At 40.4% G+C, this 19,097-nt stretch overlaps 1 protein-coding gene across 9 annotated transcripts in view; it reads left to right on the top strand.

Moving 5' to 3' along the window:
* The window catches only part of MCTP2 (multiple C2 and transmembrane domain containing 2), a 438,899-nt gene that overhangs the window by 357,406 nt on the left and 62,396 nt on the right, over positions 1 to 19,097 (top strand). For all 9 annotated transcript variants that reach the window (XM_088789331.1, XM_074317382.2, XM_019726683.3 and 6 more), the window contains 4 exons: positions 4,563 to 4,749; positions 6,624 to 6,717; positions 17,021 to 17,123; positions 18,511 to 18,613. In XM_088789331.1, coding sequence (XP_088645457.1) covers positions 4,563 to 4,749; positions 6,624 to 6,717; positions 17,021 to 17,123; positions 18,511 to 18,613 — 487 coding nt within the window. The remainder of the gene's footprint in view (positions 1 to 4,562; positions 4,750 to 6,623; positions 6,718 to 17,020; positions 17,124 to 18,510; positions 18,614 to 19,097) is intronic.

Genomic DNA, 19,097 nt, shown 5'->3' with positions numbered 1-19,097 from the left:
TGAGATGGGAGGTAGTTAGCCTGGCAAGGAGATTGGAGGAAGAACCTTCCGAAGCCATGTGACAACATGGGCAACGCCCTAGAGAGGAGGGGGAGCGGATGCTGAGAAACTTGAAAGGAATGAGAAGGGTGGGTGGTGTCACGAGATGACACTAGAGAGGAGAACGAGAGTGAGGTCATGAAGCCATGGGATTCCATCTGTGGATGAACCATGGCACCTCCTCTCTGAGCACATACCCATCCCTGGTGGCTCTTTTGTTTCCATCACGTAACGCTTATTAGCATGGTGGAGCTGCTACTGACCTAACATCCTAAGATCTGACTTTGGGTGAGAATTTCCTGGTCACCTAAGGGCCAGGATGATTGTCCAAACATCTCACTCCTCTGCTCTATGAAGCCACACACAGTGTCGCAGAAGCAGACCTATTTGTTTATGCTGTTAATTGCATTTCTCACTTAGATGCTCTGAGCATGTGTTGTCCATGACGATCTATTAGGTAGATGAGAGATTTCTTAAGTTTTATTGCTTTATCCTATTTTACTTAGAAACACATCGTTGGATATGTTGGCCATAGTTTCCTGGGCTATCGTGAGTTAAAAGTTCTTTTTCAAAAATTATTCTTAGGTCAATATCTCTGATACCTTTATCATCAGGTGTTTGCACTGTCAGTAATCAACCTTGTAAAGTTTAAAAATATTTCCATTAGTGTCATTCACCACAGGTTAATTATTACCGTTTCTCTAGGTCAGACTTCAGCAAACTAAGGCCCATGGGCCACGTCCAGGTGGCTGCCTGGTTTTGAATAAAGTTTTATTGGAAAACAGCCTTGTTCATCTGTTTGCATCATCTATTACTGATACAATGCTACAAGGGGAGAGTTGAGTAGTTGCCACAGAGACCTTATGGCCCATAGACTAAAACTATTTATTTCCTGGCCCTTCATAGACAAAAAAAGGTCTAAGTGCCTATCGTTTGTTAATGTCGGTCTGACTTTTAAATGATACTTGAACAAGTCATGATGAGAGCCTTTCAACTAAGTTTAGTTTTCAAAGAAAATTTGCATTCACACTAGTAAGCTAAGTTTTCGTAAATGCTCATGAAACGTTGCCATTTGTGTGGAGTTTGGGAAATAATTTAGGGGATACAAACTGGAAGAGAAAAAGAATGTATAACAATGTCTGTAAAATTCTGGAATTGGACCATGAGTGAGTAGCATTGATAGGAATGGAAAAGAAGGAAGGAGTAGGTGGTATTTTCATTTGCCCAGAGGCTGAGAAGGATCTGTTCTCCTAGGCATTCTCAGGCGCTAGTCTTGTACTCTGACTGCAGCAGTTAAGATGAAAGAAAGCTTTGGAAAAGAAGAGATTCTGTGGCACCTAAAAAGAATTCAGAGATGCGCCAAATTGTTTAGTATTTTCTCAGGATAGAATCTGGTACACTATAGAAAGTGGAGGAAGAAGCCCGAATTGTCCTTTCATAATTTTATACTAAAGATGTATTTAATGAGTGTATTTCAGAATGTTTATATCTTAAAGATTCTAGACTTTAGAGTACTTATCTTTCTTGAGCCTTAAAAAAAAAAAATTGCTCGTACAATACTTCAATCTCTTCTGAAGGTTTGATGAGTATTGTTGGTAAAAGGATCTGAAATTCTGAAGAAGGTCTAATCCTTTTTTTTTTTTTTTTTAATGTTCTTCTGCTTTTGCTGATAATACAGTAACCCCTTTCTAACTTGGGGTTAATGCAAATAATTCTTCCAGCTTCTGGCTAACCTCCAGAACTTCTGGTTCTCCTTCAGATGTGACGATGAGCTGAAGCAATGTGGACTGAGATCGAAACAGGCTGAGATGAGAGGGTTTTGCATGAAATTCATTTCTTGTTACTCCTGTCTTTTCTCCTTTCTTCCAGAATGTGGGAGTGAATGGGGAAGCCAGGCTGATAGAAGAGCTGCAGAGAGCAGTTCAGCTGTAGAAAGCTATGGAAAGTCAGCTTTAGAGGGGACCTAGTTGCTAACAGCAAGGAGAGGGTAGCTTTATATTAATTCTTAAGACCTAATACATCACTTCCCAGGATGGGGGACGGGACCTTGAGAGGCTGGGGCATAATCCGTGTGCAAAAGGATCAAGGTTTAATTTTGATTGACGGGATGCTGGCACATCAATTTACTTTGCTCTTTGAAGTCCCCAAGAAAGTAAAAGAAAGTACATACTCGGTCAGATTCGCTCATTATTTAACTGAAAATGTAAAATCCATTCCGTGTATGCTGCAACCCCCCCCCCCCCCCAATCTGTAGTTTACGGGGCCCTTTCATCCAGAATAGGCAGGGCTATTTTCATGGAGGTGTTCTGTGCTCATGATTCAAGTAATCTTTAAGAAATGAGATAGGTGCAGACGTTTCCCAGGGGATGGAAATGACTGAAAAGTTTGAAAATACATAATTTTCTGAGAAGAGACCCTGTATTCTCTTTGCATTTCATCTGGTACATGATTCAGCTTTTGTTTAAAATGAGGAGCTGCTCTGTTTAAGTAAGTTGTGCCTTTAAACAGCCGCTATTGTTATAAATATGCTAATATTGCTCACAGTCTTTTTCCATGTCTTTCTAGAATGAATGTCAGGTCTATTTTGAATTATCTAAGAAAAATTTCATTATCGCCTAATGATGCATCATTTTGACTCCCACACATTAGTTGCTCTTGAGCGCTTGTCTAAATAACTTTTGATTGTTCAAAAAAACCAACAAAACCACCGCCACAACAAAATAGTGAACTTCGAAGGACAAAAATAAATTGCCATTATTAATGATATTAAAAATGAATGTGCCTTAAATAGGTGATTGCTAATCTGGGGTAATGAAAGTGACCACCAGAGAAACTTCTTACAAATTTGGATCATTCGTCTTTCCGAAAGAAAGAGCTTTATTAAACGAAAGTGTATATGACAATGTAAAATAATGCTTAGCCAAGTATTTCTAACAGATGTACTATACTGCTATATTGGTTAAGAACGTGTGGGTGCTTAGTTTTGTAGAAATGGCATAGTTAAAACACTTGACCTTTCTTTCCAAGCAAATTATTTCCCCACTTACATACTTGCTTATGGAATAAACATATTTAGTAACCCCTCTTTTCACGTAGTAAGCATTAACTTCAAAAGATTCCTTTTTTCTACAGAAAAACAAAATGTTTTGATTCAAATCTTAGACTATTTTTTTTTTTTTGTAATGTGTCTCCAGTAGAAGTACCTGATGAATTTATTACATGCAAAAGTTCTTCTCATAACTGGAATCACTGTGTTAATTAGAAAATAAATACCCATGTATATTTAATTTTATACATACCTGCGGGTATTAAAATATTTTTATTCTCCATAAAATACCAGTAAAAACTGGTATAGGCTTTTCATGTTATTGACATTTTTCTTTCAAATTTATTAAACTGGAACTTTTTACATATCCATATGGCTTACAATTGTCATTGCTTTATAGTATGTTATGTAAGTTTCCTATTTCTAATTATGTGCAAACGTACAGATTCCACTAAAAATTTAGGGTAAGAATTCATCCTTGTCACACATTATGAGATATAAAGTCTTGAATACTCATTTAATAACTACGAAAGGCAAGTGAAACACACACACACACACACACACACACACACACACACACACACACACATACACATCCAGGACGTGCCACTGCCTACTCTCCCTCTTGGTTCCCCACCCTCCTGCTCATAAACAAAGTGTGGTCCAGGCAAACCCAGAGTTTTCAGTATTATAGTGAATAAGTGGCTTAGCACCTTGGCCCCCCTTTTTGGTGTTTGCTTCTGTATTTAAATGTGTTTGAGGTTTTCAACATCCCCAGAACATTGGCTGTTAAGAGGCGGAAAACATGCAATTTATAGCCGATGGGGACAGCCTTTCCTGGCAGTGCTACTGAAATGGGATCCATCAACAGCCCTCCATGTGCCATTTGTCCAAAAAGAAATCCACCCGGGGAAACCCTGTGGAACCATGCCTGTTAGGAAAACACCTTAACACGTTTCTTTAATAGAAAACAACGTGGCCAGTTGGCATTCATCTGGAAGAAAATAGCTTTTTTCATTAACCCTCTGCCACTTCCATGTCTCTTGTCCTTTCTAATTTTTTTTTTTTTTTATCCCTTTATTCTCTTTGCTGGTTAAAAGACAAAGCACAGAGAAGTCATACAAAGCCATAATGCTTAAACTTTGAAACTTTTTTTCCCCTCCCTAATTCTTGATCTCCTTGGCTTTCTGTAGACTTTGTTTGGCAAAGATCTGACCCATCTCTTTTCATTTGCCATTCCATCCAGGCTGCCTTCTCTTTAATGTTCTTTACCTCTCCCTTCCCTTAGTTTTAGAGTGTATTAGGCTGGGAGTGAGTATTACGAGCCGGGGAGGCCGTGCAACCTTCACTGCTCAGTAAACCCCATGCCCAGACAGAGAGAGGCTTTGGGGAGGAGGAAATAAACAGGTGCTTTGGAGGGTCCGAAGTGGCCCCAAGTTCCTCACTCTTCTTTCTCTGATTCCTGCCCCTTTCCCAGGTGCAAAGTGGACATTGCAGCCCTCCCACTCCGGCAAGTCAACTGCTTGGAGCTGCCGCTGGACAGCTGCCCAGGGGCTCTCCTGATGCTGGTCACACTCACTCCCTGTGCAGGAGTCTCCATCTCGGACCTGTGCGTGTGCCCCTTGGCAGACCCCAGCGAGAGAAAGCAGATTGCCCAACGATATGTGAGTGCTTTGCCTTGCGAGAACTGCTCTCCCGCTCCCACCACCGCCACTTTGACGTGGCACCAAAGTCTATGAGTCAGAAACACTGCGTCAAAAGAGGTCTCTGTCCCAAGTTCAATGGTCTGTCTCATCAAACAAGACGTCAGACCTAGAGGTTAATGCATTTGTGAGTAGGTGAAAGCAGATTAGTGTTTCCCTTCTTGCTATTTTAAAAGCCAACCAAAGCATTTTGAGTTCTTAGCTGTTAGGAACTCTGGAGAAAACTGAAGTCCTCAAGGAGGCAAACTGGTGTTTAGCATGTCTGCATACGTCAAAAAGAATTTTCATATCAGCTCACAGAAGTAGCTTTTTAAAACAACCATTAATGATACTTTTTCCAGAACCTCTTGGATTCAAGTGAGAAAGTGCTTGTATCTTATCAAGCAAAGCAAAGCCCTAGACAGACATGAAAGAATGTTCTAGACCACCCTGGATATTACTGGCACGTTGAGATTTGGGCCTAAGTACTAGTGATGTGCTTAAAAGTCCACTCAGCATTTGAAAATCAAATGACTTTGTCGTCTTCATTTAGTCTTTGCACTCTGGATATCTAGGTGTCTCTATTTGCATTCTGCTTCTCTCTCATCTTCTCTGTAAATCAATACATTTATTTTATTGCCACACACCAAAGACGTGCTTTAGGAAAGTGGCATGAAAACGAAGTAAAGACAAATCTCTATTTAATGGGAGTATTATTCTCAGCATAAACTTTAATGCCTTCAAAACCTTTCACTGGGCAGGTGTATTGATTAATTGAAAACAAAATTCTTTAGCTTCAGGATTCGTTTTTCAGGTCATAAGAATAGGCAATCATCAAAGGCATTTCTACCTCTACATTGTAAAAATATTTTATTTAAAATGTTTCATCTTAGCTTAAACACTAGTTTTTGGTTATTTCTTTTAGTTGAAAATACAGAGCAGAAACAACTTTCAAAGGTTCTTAGGCATGGTGCATATTAAAATCAGGCAAACCCTGACTATTATTGAGCTTTTGTTATTCTACCCTGAAATGCCTCCATCACGAGGCTTTTTCTACCCGTCCATAAATCCCTGCAGTCTGTTTATCACAGGTTCTTAGTGATCGAATGATGGTGGAAATACTATAGCCAAAGGTCTGAAAGCAGCATCTTTTCCAGTGGATGTGTTCTGGAGGCATGCAAAGAGAATTTATCTGCTTATCTCTTTCATGCACAATTTCTGAAGGATGCAAATATACATAAGACATTTAAATAGCGCTATACGTGCTTAAGAATTACCGGTAGATACAAGCTTTGGCTCATGCAAATTAAAATTAAAGTAAATGTGCATACTTTATACTTCTAATTTAAGAAGCTAGCTAACACGTGGGCCACACAATTCACTCTAATTCCATCCCTATTGTCTTTTCAGGGATAATAAGTATCTATGAAGGGTCCAAGTTTAGCCCTCTGGTATCCATAAAGTTTGCACTAACTCGGTCAGAATAATTGTGCCTTTTCGGGTGATTTAAAAGTTTCATTAAAGAGAAAGAAGAGGAAAAGGAGAATGTATGTAGTTCCCACACACATTTTCCCAGTGGGATGTCTGTGCTTTCACCAGGGGGCGATGTTAAAAGTAGATTGTATGTGTTTGTAATTTGTTCGTTTTGAAACTGTAGTTAATGAAATCTCAGTCACTTTTAATTGGGTTGCTGTCAATGCGTAACTGTTCTGTTGTTACACTGCATGTTGGAATGTTTCTACGTCTCGCATGAGAAAAGTGATAAATCTAGAACGTACTTCCGGTAGGACTTGCTGTCATTAAATGGTATGTTAGAAAGCCATTTTCACTTGTGATCCACTTCTCTCTCCCCTCAGTGCTTACAGAACTCCCTGAAAGATATGAAGGACATCGGCCTTTTACAAGTGAAGGTTTTAAAGGCAGTAGATCTCTTAGCAGCCGATTTCTCAGGTATAAAACCTTTTCATTTTTCATTCATTTTTATTTTTATTTCCTGCTTTGACATGATCTTATAGCAAAGCAACATGTTTTAGTCGGTGGAAGCATGTACGGAACAACCATGCTCTTTATTTAAATAGAGTAAGTGAGGAACATGAGATACAGACAAGCAATTCTTGCACTGAATGTACATTTCACAAAATGATTTTGTTTCCAATAATTGTACTATGATTCGATACTGTACTAGTCCATTTGGCTTTCAGAGATATCTGTGGGTTATTAGTGTCATGACTTGTTCACTTGTTAAAGTAATTTTTTGAGAAGGCTTTTCAATGGGACTTCAAAAGACACATTTGACTTCTTGCCTTTATTCCTTTGTGGTGCTCTATGCTGCAAGTTGCATTCTTCACAGCACAAGAGTGCGAGGTTTGTAAATCTGAGCTTGAAAGCTGATCTGGCTGGCATTTCTCTGTAATAGTAACCAAAGTCTTGGCCATAGGGTTACTTTGCAGTTGTCACTGTTTTATACTAAGTATCTCTTGGTGCTTCACTAACTTAAACTTTTCAGGCATGGGGCCAGAGTTGGATACAGAGTTTCCCTTGAAGCATCACTAACTTAGTTTTATACAAAGTTTCCCTCGGTGCATCACTAACTTAGATTTTGAAACACCGGCTAGAGTAGACATGCTTCCTGCTTGATCACGCTTTATGGTGAGGAAAGTAATCCAGATATTCCAGTTCTGATTGGAGGGTGACTCTCCACTCATTGCCAAATTACCCCCCTGTACTGACTGACAATTCAGATACCTATATGACATGTTACTTACCAAAGGAGATTGATTGAATACAAAGGCTATTATACAGCATGGTTCTATTGACGTAGTACTATTGCATGCTTTTTTTTTTTAATCGCCTATTTTTAGAATATGGTCTCTTCTCTTCCCAACAGAAACAATTACACTGAATTTGTGTAACCTCTGAACTGTGCGACTCAGTTTGAGGAAGCTCAAACTTCGGAAAAAGGGATTTTAATTTTAAGCACTTTATATTACCAAAATTATGGAAAACATAAACTTAGTTTTTAAAAAATATTCTCTTTACCCTCCTTCAAAAAATAAAACAATGGAAATCACTACTCTATAAGCTCTTGAAATAAAGTGATCTCCCTCTTAAGGAAATGCCCAGTGAGAAGATGCAAAAAATGATTTTTGGCCAATAGGAATATGTAATTTCTCAGGGTTGTAGATGAAATACTCAAATGATTACCCCTAATATTCATTAATGTAGTTGCCAATGATTATAGTCTTCATATTGATTTAAAATTGTTTCTTTGTTCTAAAACTCCGGAGCAAAGTATTTTTACTTCCATATAAGTAGTTAGATACAGCACTTTTTAAACCTACGGTTCTTGATGTCTCAGGCAATATTGTCTTAAGCCCCAAGAAATTATTTATGTTTTCAAGCACTATTTTCAAAAATGCTTTCTGTAGTTATATATTCTGTGATCTCCAGGAACTAATTGCCGTGCATGAAAAGTTATTTTAGAGGCTTGTTTACCATTACATCCATATGTGGAAATACTTTTTATAAACTTCCTTTATTTTACCCATCCTATCAAGTGACCTCCATAAAGCCCTCCCAAACTAGCATTTATGTAGGTTGGTTCAGGCCAATGTATCTTTTTCAATGAGTACTTTGATGATTAAATAGGAGAGGAACCTGAAAAATGGGAATCTTTGTAAAGACCAGAATATAAGGCAAACCCTCTTTTCAGAAGAATCATTGTGTGTGTGTGGGGGGGATGCTGTTCCCATTTTGTTGTTTTCTCTATATTCAGTATGTTCAGTAGATAGAGAATGGATGAAAAAAGGTACCAAAGGCTTCCAGGAACAAAAAGCAGTGGTTAGAAATTCAGTAATACTGTGTGATTTGACAAGGTGCCCTCGTGTTTTACTATCTCTGTATTATTTATGAGAAAATCCTCATTCTTCTGAATGGAAGCAAAGATTCTTGTCATTAGCCAAAGATGTCTTGAGACCATATTGATCTTTATTTTTAGGATCACATTTCACAGTTGAAGTTCTTTATCGGTCCTCAGGCTCCTGCGTGAATCCTGTCTATTCCCAATCAGAGTATTACTTTAGGGCAGCAAGGTGGGCTTAATCCAGAGAGCTGGAAAGTCATTTTTTCCATGTGAAAAAAGAAATGGATTCAGATTGCACTGAGGTAGCGCTGGAGTTGTATTAATGCGTCTAAGAGGTTAGCGGACTCACACATTATCCACTTTACTTGATACACAGTGAAAAAATGCCAGCTTCACTTGATCGTGGATCAGAAGAGACATCCATCCTCGGGAGTGCCAGGAACATTTAAGAAATAAGTTACTTTTTGTACCCCACCCCCAGCATTTTCCAGTCAGCCTTCCTTTATAAATGAGCATTCCATTGCAGTTGCTCAGGGAACAAAGTATTCGCCACTGCAAATAAAAAAGAAATACATTTACTCTGAATAACCAGGGGCATTCTCAATGAGTGAAGGTTATTTTAGACAGTGCAAAAGGGAACTCTCAACCTCTCTACTTGTCTTTCATTGTATTTATTTTTTTTGTCTGTGTGTGTGTTGGGGGATTGCTTCTTAAAAACAATACCAAATAACCATAATAACTAATGCTTCAAGTTTCTTTCACCTAAGAGTCAGGGAACCTGACAGAGTAAAAATCCATGGGGCAGATGCAGGCAATGGTCCATGTGAAGGTTAAGGTTATACTTTGCAGAGTGCAGGGACCTTCTGTCCTAGAGAAGGAATGAATGCCCTCGGTAAGCCCTTTGGTCAGTGGTTTACCAATTTTGAAGTTTTCTGTATCTTGGCAAGTAACAATTAGAAAAAGAAAATATAAGTCACTCATGCCACTGTGATCAAAGTAGAAGGATATGCCTCATTAGTGGTTATTGATGTTATGATTCTATAATCATAAAACAGAAATTAAACTGGAGAAATTAAATCCTTATTTTGTTGCTAGTATTTTAGAACATTAGCATAATATATGTATATATTTCATATGTAAAACAAAATATATACGTATATATGTACACGCGTACTAAGGTGGATTTCTTTTCTATTAAACATTTAAAATACGTTTTTATATAAAGCACAAAATAGTGTAGCTTTTCAAACATGTCAGAAGATATTAATAACTAAAATCTACATATATTACCAATGTTAAGATATTTACAAAAGATACAGGTTTCAATGCTCTAATGTATAAAAAAGATACATGTACTGCTTTTCAAATTCATTCATTCTTCTATAAATATGCTGTTTTGTGAGATTGAACCTATTCAGTATTGCTAAATTTAAATTTATACACAGCTTGACATGTTTTTTATATGTCTGACATTCATTGCTATATAAGTAAGAAGACTTTTTATTTTAAGGAATCGGAAGGAATCTATCTTCTCCTGTAGCTCATCCCTCTATAATTGGTATAAGGTATGTTCTCTATACCCCGTATTAGATATGGCTAGTCACGGGCAATTATTCTAATAGAAGAGCCTGTCAGATATTTCCACGAAAGAGTTCATCTCACAAACACCTTGTGCCCAAATACAACCTAAAAATGTTATGTAATGGGTTATCCAGTTGCATGTCATTACCTCTGTCATAAAGCAGGCCATAGCCTTGATTCACCAAACACATGATAAAATTGTGCTTTGAGATCAAGGTGAGCGTAGCTCTTTGTAATGTTTAATGAGACCAATACTCTTCACTCAGCCGCTGCTAGTCTTAGCTGTTTGGTAAAGAGAGTAACCCACATTGTAAGGATTAAACGAGAGAGAGGAATGTTTTCTTCAGGACAAAGCTGAGAAGTGGTCGCTGCCACAGGTTTCCTGCCCACAGCGGAAGCCCTCAGAGAGAATGGGGCTGCCTCTTCTCCCTGGCCAGGGGCACGTCAGATTCAAGAACTGCTGGGGGGAAAAAATGCAAAGTTTGTATCATAGACTAAAAAGGTGATAAAGTAGATGATAGGTAAATAGGAAAAACTTGTTAGAGAACGGAAGTGTTTTCCTGTCGGAATCGTATGACCCCACTTATCTTACCTACTAAGAGGTCAGCCAGGGAAGAGGGGAAAACTCTTCACTACGGTCAGCACACATATGGAGAGTTGTTCTGGTAGCCTCGTTAGAACTGGTGGAATATTGTAGGGAAGCCGCCATGTAGGGGCGACTTCACGTCAGTACTGAAACCATCCTGGCCACCGTTTGCATGATGCACCTGCCAAAATTTAACAGCTAGTCTATGACTCTCCTCTTACATTCTGAGAATCAGATTGTGGGCCTCACACATCTTCCTCTCTGATACTTAAGCTTTCTCTTTATTAAGTTGTTTTCTTTTTTGTGTGTGTGTGTGAAATAATTCTTATATATTGTATTGACACTTTCCCTTCCCTCGGGAACCTTCCAGTGGCAAGACTGGCCATCCTTTACTCTCCCTCTGCTTTATTCTTCCAACCTGTTATCACAACCATTCAGAATTCTGGCATAAAATAAGGGCGATAGAAACTTAGGAGAGTGTTTGTTACGGTGCCACGTCAATAGTAGCCAACAGCAGCTTTGCAAGCCACCTCAGTGGAGGGTGATGGGAACATACCATGTAACATTGTGTAGGTCTCAATAGCCCTTCTTCTAGGCGCAAGTCCTCCCTTTGTTTTCTGTGTTCCTGTCATTATCATAATCTGTACGCCATGCTGCGAAGCTGAAGGATTCTCAGGCAGCAATGAGGGAACAAAACTGGAAATACCATCTTTACTCACAATTTGGAGTTCCTTGTTCTCCAGGGACTTTTCTTCCATCCTGGCACTTTTGGCCATAGAAAACCCACCCATCGAATCCAAGAAATTATCAAATATCCCGGATCTCCTTGGCTGGAAGGTTGTCAACCTGGATCTTTTCTGTTTCCAGTATTAATAAGACAACTACCAAGTTAACATGATCTCAGTACCTGTCAGAGGAATGGAGAAGCCACTATTTTTCAGAGGAGAAAAAAATGCAGGCGATTGTAGAGTTGGCTCCTTTGATAAATAAGCGTGATAGGGGCCATAACAGCTAACAGTGCCTGACCCAGGAGCACAAAGATATTGAGTTTCAGAATGCGCAGCTTTTTTCCAGTGACCCCAGCCTAGCTTCCCAACTGTTGTTTAAGTTTGTCTCAACTTAAGAGAAGTTAACTTTGTGATGAACCTAATGATCTTGAAAGAATATTCATTGAGACCTACCTGCTGTGGATCAGATCCGATAGGGAGCTTCTAATCACCTCCCCCGTCCTGCTGTCCTGCAGATTGCCAGTGGGGGGCGCTGTGTGTGTCACTGAAGTACATGGAGGTCCTTGGAAGTACATTCAAGTACATTGAGGACATTGCTCAGAATCAGGGTGGCATTTCCAGTTTGCTGGTTCCTTGCCATCAGGAGGAGCTCTTGGTCTGTCCCACTCACAGGGTTGATCTCCCATGACTAAGTTCTCCATCCGTTTATTAAGCACGCGAACCCTTTCTATGTACTGTGACTTACACCGTAAGTAAACCAATGTCCAGTTCAATGATTTGTTCATTACAGATGAAAATTAGTCCCCATTTTTTTGCCCTTCATTTTATGGTAGCTGCCTCTCCTTGTCATCTCTATGTATTATGATATAGATGGATATAAACAGAGACCCATTGTGTAAATCTTGGTTCTACCACTAACTGCCCTTGGGTCCTTTCCAAGTCTCCTCTTCCTCTTGGGTATTTTGAGGGTTAAATTAGAACCAAAATGAACATGCCTGACACATATTTACATGTTCAATAAATGCTATCCCCAGTCTTTATTAAATTTATTTTATTAGAGTATAGTTGATTATGGGGAATTTCGCAAGTTATTGTCTTGTCGCTATTTTTGCTCATGATTTCCCTAATGTTGGAAATAGAAGCATCGCTAATCACTTTTAGCTATCCAACCACTGTTAGTTACCAGTATACAGATTTGCCTTTGACAGGCCATCTGCTTTAATTAATAGTCTGCCAAAAAAACAGGGACTCCTGTCAATGTAAAGTTTGGGAGTACATAGAAGATACAGTAGTTTGTCACTTCCTGTCACCATGAGAGTGAATGAATTCAGTTCCTTTGTGCTGTTCTGTGAATTACCAAAGGAATTGCTTTGATCGGAGGGGTCAGGTTCCTAGTACTGTCTTAATTTATTCAGCTAATCTCCCTCCTCTGTGTGAGAGGCTGTGGTAGGCCGGGTGACGTGATGAGGGACAGCCGTTGGGTCCTTGCCCTCACATGCAGTGATGGATTCAGCCCATAGTATCTAGTGAGAATTCCGCTGTGGACTAGCGTGTGGTCTTCACGGCTTCAAGCCAGTTTCTGCATTTATCTCCCCATGTCTTTCATTTCCTGATGGCCACTGTTTAGTTGTATATATATTTGTGTGTTGGTCTGTCTGTCTAGTCTAGTCTAATCTAATCTAATCTAATCTAATCTAATCTAATCTAATCTAATGGAAGTATCTATCCACGGTCTCTATCTACCTACCTACCTATCTAATCTATGTATCTTCTTATCTATCTATATCTATCTAACCTATGTATCTATCATCTATGTATCTTATCTATCATCTATCTATCTAGCTAGCTAGCTAGCTAGCTAGCTATCTATCTTGTTAATAAATTTAAGGCTCTGGTCTGTCCCTATCTAATTAAGAAGGACCTACCCATTTCTGCTAGCCAAATCAGCCTCTTCCTAAACCTTGTTTAAGGTTCACCCCCACTGTGAATTCTTTCTGGACTTTAACCAACCCAATGAAATTTCTCTGAACTTTAGTTTCCTCATCTGCAACATGGCACAAACTCTCCTTACCTCACAGAGGATTAAATGAGGGCCTGTGGAAAGTGTGGTTTCTTGCACAAAGTGGGAGGGGCTTGGCTCCCTCTAGCCCGCACCCATCACAGGGTGGAGCTGCTGCCCTGTCTCACTGGGCGCACTTCTCAGGGGAGGGGTGGGGTGTGCATATGTTGGGTCTGCCTGCATCAGGCCCCTTAAATTGAATCACAGGGCTAACCATGGAATGAAAATGTACAGATGTGGAATAGAAGAGGTGTAAGGAAAATACACAGTCGGAGATCAGAGACGGGAGCAACTCAGTCCACAGGCAGTGGGCGCAAGGGACATTTTCACTGAAAAGGTGCTATTTGCTGAAAAGCAGAGATTGTTATGAGGGGTCCTGGAAGTTAAAGACCTGGTGGCCTGTATCCATCAGGGCCTGATTCAGGGCCAGGAGCAGAACGGGCGCCTAATAAATATTTGTCAGATGACTCATATGACCTCTAAAATACATTTATTACTCATCACTCAACTTCTGTAACTGATATAAAGGTGAAATTATTTAAATGACAAACCTCTACTGGCCATTCAAGGAATGTAAATGAATTTTAAAGTGATCTTGAAAATAGCAAAGGCTATTGAGTGCCAGGTGCTAAAACACCATGAAACTGGATTGCCAGGGGTATGTGACCGTGTCAAGGTGACATGGCATCTGGATGTAGAAGAGGTCGTGTTGATGTTTTACCTGTAAAATTAGGTGGGACAGAGAGGAAAAGTACAGACCCAAGCGTCTGCTCGGTGGTGTTCCCTCGGTACCATTGGGGATCGTTTGGACACTTCATTCGTTATGGGAAATCATTTTTATCCCAAATAAAAATATTCATTACTTAAATTTTATTGAAAGTCCCCATATATCTGGAACCTTTTAAGGGAAAGAAATCAATCCATAAAGTGCCCATAAATTACTCTATAAAGGTTTCGATGTCTTTGTTTCTTCCTCCTCTATGCCTGTTTATATTGTAACATTAACAAACGCAGCATTTTAATGAGCTTTCACGGAATTATCTTCAGAGAGTTGGTGCAGTGTGTTCCTTGGAGACAGACACGGAACTGAAGTTCCCAGTTACTGGAAGGAAGTCTGTTCCTCATTAGCTGGGACAGCTAAGAGTATGCTAGAGAGAGAGAGAGAGAGAGAGAGAGAGAGAGAGCTGTAGCTCGAGCTCACCTGTGCCTGCACGGGACTGGCTGCCCTGCTGTGGGATAACCCCAGGGCTTTCATTAAAAGTGTCAGACAGTTTTCCCAGAGCAAATGCTGATGGAATGTCACATCTCTGTCTCTTGGAGGAGCAGCACTGATGCCTGCTCAGTCTGACAAACAGTTAAGTAGCTGTTTCAGCTCTGGTGGAGGAATCCAGCATCTTCTACCTGAGCGTTAAGCTGGGAGTACATGTCCTCTGTCCTCGACCCAATTAAGAGGCAGTGTGTTCTCCGCTGGCAGGTCCCGGCCCACCCAGCTCCTACACCATGCCCTGCAAAACACATTCCTGGAGCCAAGCAAGCAGTCTTTACATAGCCAAGACGTTTCCGAGGCAGATTCATTTTTCTCTTGGTTTGATTTGGGCTGTCCCACCAACTGACACCCCTTGTAGGTTTGGGGCATTTGTCACAGTGTGTTTTGGAGAAGGGATCGAAGCCCACGTTCACTCACGGAAGCTAAAAAGCCAGTACTCCCTCTGTGAGTCCTGGCAATTCGGGCGTGGGTCCTTGGCCACACTGGACCAATCAGGTGTTTCCTCTGAGCCCTTTCCATCTGCACGAAGTAAGGCAAAGAGACACGAGTGAAGAATTCACAGTGGAGACAGCCATACTCAGGGGCCGGGGCCAGGCGGGCCTGTGGGGCCAGTTTTCCGGGAAGCTGAGGCCACACCAGACTCTCCCTGGCGTGAGATATTGACTTAGCTTCTTGTGCCTAAAAATTCCTAAGCAATTCTTTGGTTTCTTGCAATTTCTCAAGCCTGACTTTTGCAATATTTGCCATGCTTCTCAGAACCACTTGATATTAAATTTATAAATTCCTTTTCTGCCGAATTTAGACAGGGACCATTTCCTTTGTTGGTAATGGACAACCCGGGCTCATGCATGTAGGTCCACGGCTTGATCATTGTCTAACTGGCCAGGGAGATAATAGCACTGACTTGAAAGCTTTGGCCAGGCATCCAAGCGTCCAGGCCACGCATCAGTTGTATGGAATCTCCTGCCTAAAACTGACCCTTGCCAAATGCATCTGCTCTTCTTCTTCCTTTTTTAAAAATATAATCTTCATGCAGCCTCTTGCACATGCCAGGCTCTCTGTGGACGTGCAGTTTCTCACAGCTTCTGGTTACGAAGTGAATTAGATGCGTTTACTGACCTGACTCTGGGGCCAGTAGGTCAGGAGGCCTGAGCACTGTTTGCATTAGGCCCTGGCCTGGGTTCCCTTGGCCATTTGTTGAAGGAGCATCTATCCTTCACGTCCCCAATTAACTTAGTCCGCACCGCTTTGTCACTCGCCAGTATGTTGCAGAGGCAGGCGGTGTGTGCTCGTCGTCCTGCGGACACTACAGAGCCATCCATTCTTTTCCTGACAGTGCCGATGCTAAGTCCTTCTTCCAAACCCAACAAAAAGGGAGAGGACTTTTACGTGGTAATTTTGGGGGTCCAGCTTTGGGCTTTGGAATTTCTGGCCTTATTTATTTATTTTATTTTTCTATTTATCTATGTCTCTATTTTTTTCCGGAGGCCGTGTAAGGTAGGGTGGAAAAAGAAGAGGTGGGGTGGGAAAAGTTAAAGGTTGAGCTTTATGTCTTTCAGATAAAAACTTCGAACCAACTTTATGGAATTATACTTTCACCTGGATGGCTATGAGCGCCCAGACTGTGGCCTGGGTATTTTCATAGTGTCGTAAATATATAGGATTATAAATACTGGTGGCCACTCACCCCAGAGCAGTTTTAACTCCTACATAGATAGGTTTACACTTTTTTTCCCCACTTTTCTCACAACCGTGCAGAAGCGTATAAGTTATCACAGCCTTCCAGTGACAGGAAGCTCGTGATCTATATTGAGTCAAAGAGAATTGGGGGTGGGGGGGAGGAAACAGAGATGAGCTTCTGTTTTCAAACGAAACACAGAAGTGGATTCTCTCTCACATGACAGGTTGACACCTGCTCCTTTGTGACCTGTGTCTTCAAGGCCTCAGCTGGGGTGAGTGTCAGGTCCGATCCATTTATCACGTTTAGTCCCCACACTTGCAGGCTCCCGTTCCTTTCTCAGATTCATGGGCTCGCCGGAAACAGAGGCTCCCCTTCACCACTCAGCAAGCACAGCTTTATTGTCATAAAAGCACATGGCTTTTGTTCCCTTGGCCTCTGTCACTTCTGAGATCCGTTTGTCTCTGACCAGTGTCTGTGTTCTCTTTGCAGGCAAGAGCGATCCCTTTTGCTTGTTGGAGTTAGGCAATGACCGACTTCAGACACATACCATTTACAAAACCCTCAACCCTGCGTGGAACAAAGTTTTTACATTGTAAGTGCTGTATTTAGCCTTTGGAATATCCAGGGGCGGCTTTAACTTAGAGACCAATTATCCCTGATACGTTTGGGGCAGGCTGGGGTGCTTGAGTGGGCCTCGCTGCCCACTTTTATGTGCCAAGAATGAATTTTATTGTGTTTTTCCTTGTGAAAACCTTTTATCGTTTCATTTTATAGACCTCAGTGTTAATAATAGAAGAGACCCTTTGGAACTGCAAGCAAGTTCCAGAAGGCATTTGTAAAGTAGATCTTTTAGTGACTAAATCAATCCATGAGTAGATGGAAGCTTCCATGTATCCAGATGAATTCATCCCTGGGTTAAAGAACATTACAGCTGTAGAGCTGTCTCACATTCAGTGTTACAGCGTTATTTTAATGCCTGAAGGCTTGTATTCTGCCAGAATCTTTTGGAAAAATACAGATTATCTGCTATTCCTCAAAGACTCCCGAAGGCTCATTGTATTCCAGCTAATCTGAATGACCTGTCCCCTAGCAATGCCCTGTCACTCTTTCAAACTCAGGCAATTTGGAGGCTGGATATATTTCCTAGTTGGCTTTAGATTCCGAAGCATCTAACCATTAAAGGGTGGCCCCTGTAGAAATTGCGTGAACTAAATGGTGCTACACTGCCCTCCCAACGCTAAAGAACTGCTCTGTCTGTGCTTCTAACCAAAAGAATAAGGTTTGTTTTGAATGGTGTTGATGGTTACCAGTAGAAAGTTCCGGAGGTTCTAGGAGAAGTGGATGAACTCCACTAAGCAGCCTTGCAAATTGCTTTATGCAAGAGTCTCTTGTTGGCCAAAAACATTGCAATGACCATGGTTCCAATGTTCATTGTAGCCGATGTCTGACTTCTGGTCAACATACAAAATGGTTCTAAATATGCATGGGCCTTTTGGTATTTTATGTTTAAATAATAGGAAGCTTTAGTTGGATCTCAGCAAATAGTGATTTGGACCACTTTTTTTTTTTTTTTTTTAAGGTAATTCTTCATTAATTTAAAGTGAAGAAAATCTTATTTGTGCTCTTCTCACTTGGAATCTACTTTGAAATCACTGTCCTTTCCCCCTCTTCTTTCTGTCTCCCACTCTCTTTCTTCATCCTGTTTCTTTAAGACTCCTATCCTTGATTGCACGTAGACGTGGAAAATGTCATAGTAAAAAAGTTGATTTTTTTTTTTTCCAGATGGATGACTAAATCTTTTATGATGGAAGGTTTGGGAATATAGTCAGTTTGATTTAATTTTTGGAATTTAATTAAATGGTAGTTTTATACTCTAAGGACATACAGACTTAATTAGTGAAACCGTGTTTTCAGATCTTCATGGAACAGCCTTCACTTATGTGTTTTTGTGTATATTACATGGTGTGTTTCTTGTTCAGCCCCGTTAAAGATATCCACGATGTGTTGGAAGTGACAGTGTTTGATGAAGATGGAGATAAACCCCCCGATTTTCTTGGAAAAGTTGCCATCCCCTTGCTATCCGTAAGTTACTTTTGTTAATGCACAATTTGTGAGTTATTTTACAGTGGGAAAGTTTGTATGGTTTAAGTTACTTTATCTTTGTCAATCTGGGGGGAAAAAGGCTCCCAGCTATAGCAGGAAACAACTGTTGTATTCCTCATCCTTATCCAGTATTTTCAGTAGTTTTCAGATAGGAAGTAACATAATTTTCTCTCTGTGTCAGTCGAATATTGATTGAACCAACCGTAACATTTTGGCCAGCCTTTCAGTTCACTCTCAGTCTTTCCATTTTAAGATGACAGTTTCTCTTTGGTTTCAAGGAGTGCATATCTATGACTGATTTTCCATTTGTTAATGAAAAACACATTTGCATGTCTTTGTTACCTGCTTACTGCCCATTTCATCAAAGATTAATTGCTGGTAACGGGACAGTTGTTCTCAGTTCTACCAAAGATCATTTTCTCCGAAGTTCTATTTGTGTTTTTAGTAGCCGTGTTTGTTTTCA

This window comes from Rhinolophus sinicus, chromosome 13 (genome assembly GCF_057876585.1).
Source record: "Rhinolophus sinicus isolate RSI-liver-muscle chromosome 13, RSI-T2T, whole genome shotgun sequence".
Taxonomy (NCBI): Eukaryota; Metazoa; Chordata; class Mammalia; order Chiroptera; family Rhinolophidae; genus Rhinolophus; species Rhinolophus sinicus.
The sequence above is the reverse complement of the archived record's forward strand: the minus strand, read 5'-3'. Positions and strand labels throughout refer to the sequence as shown.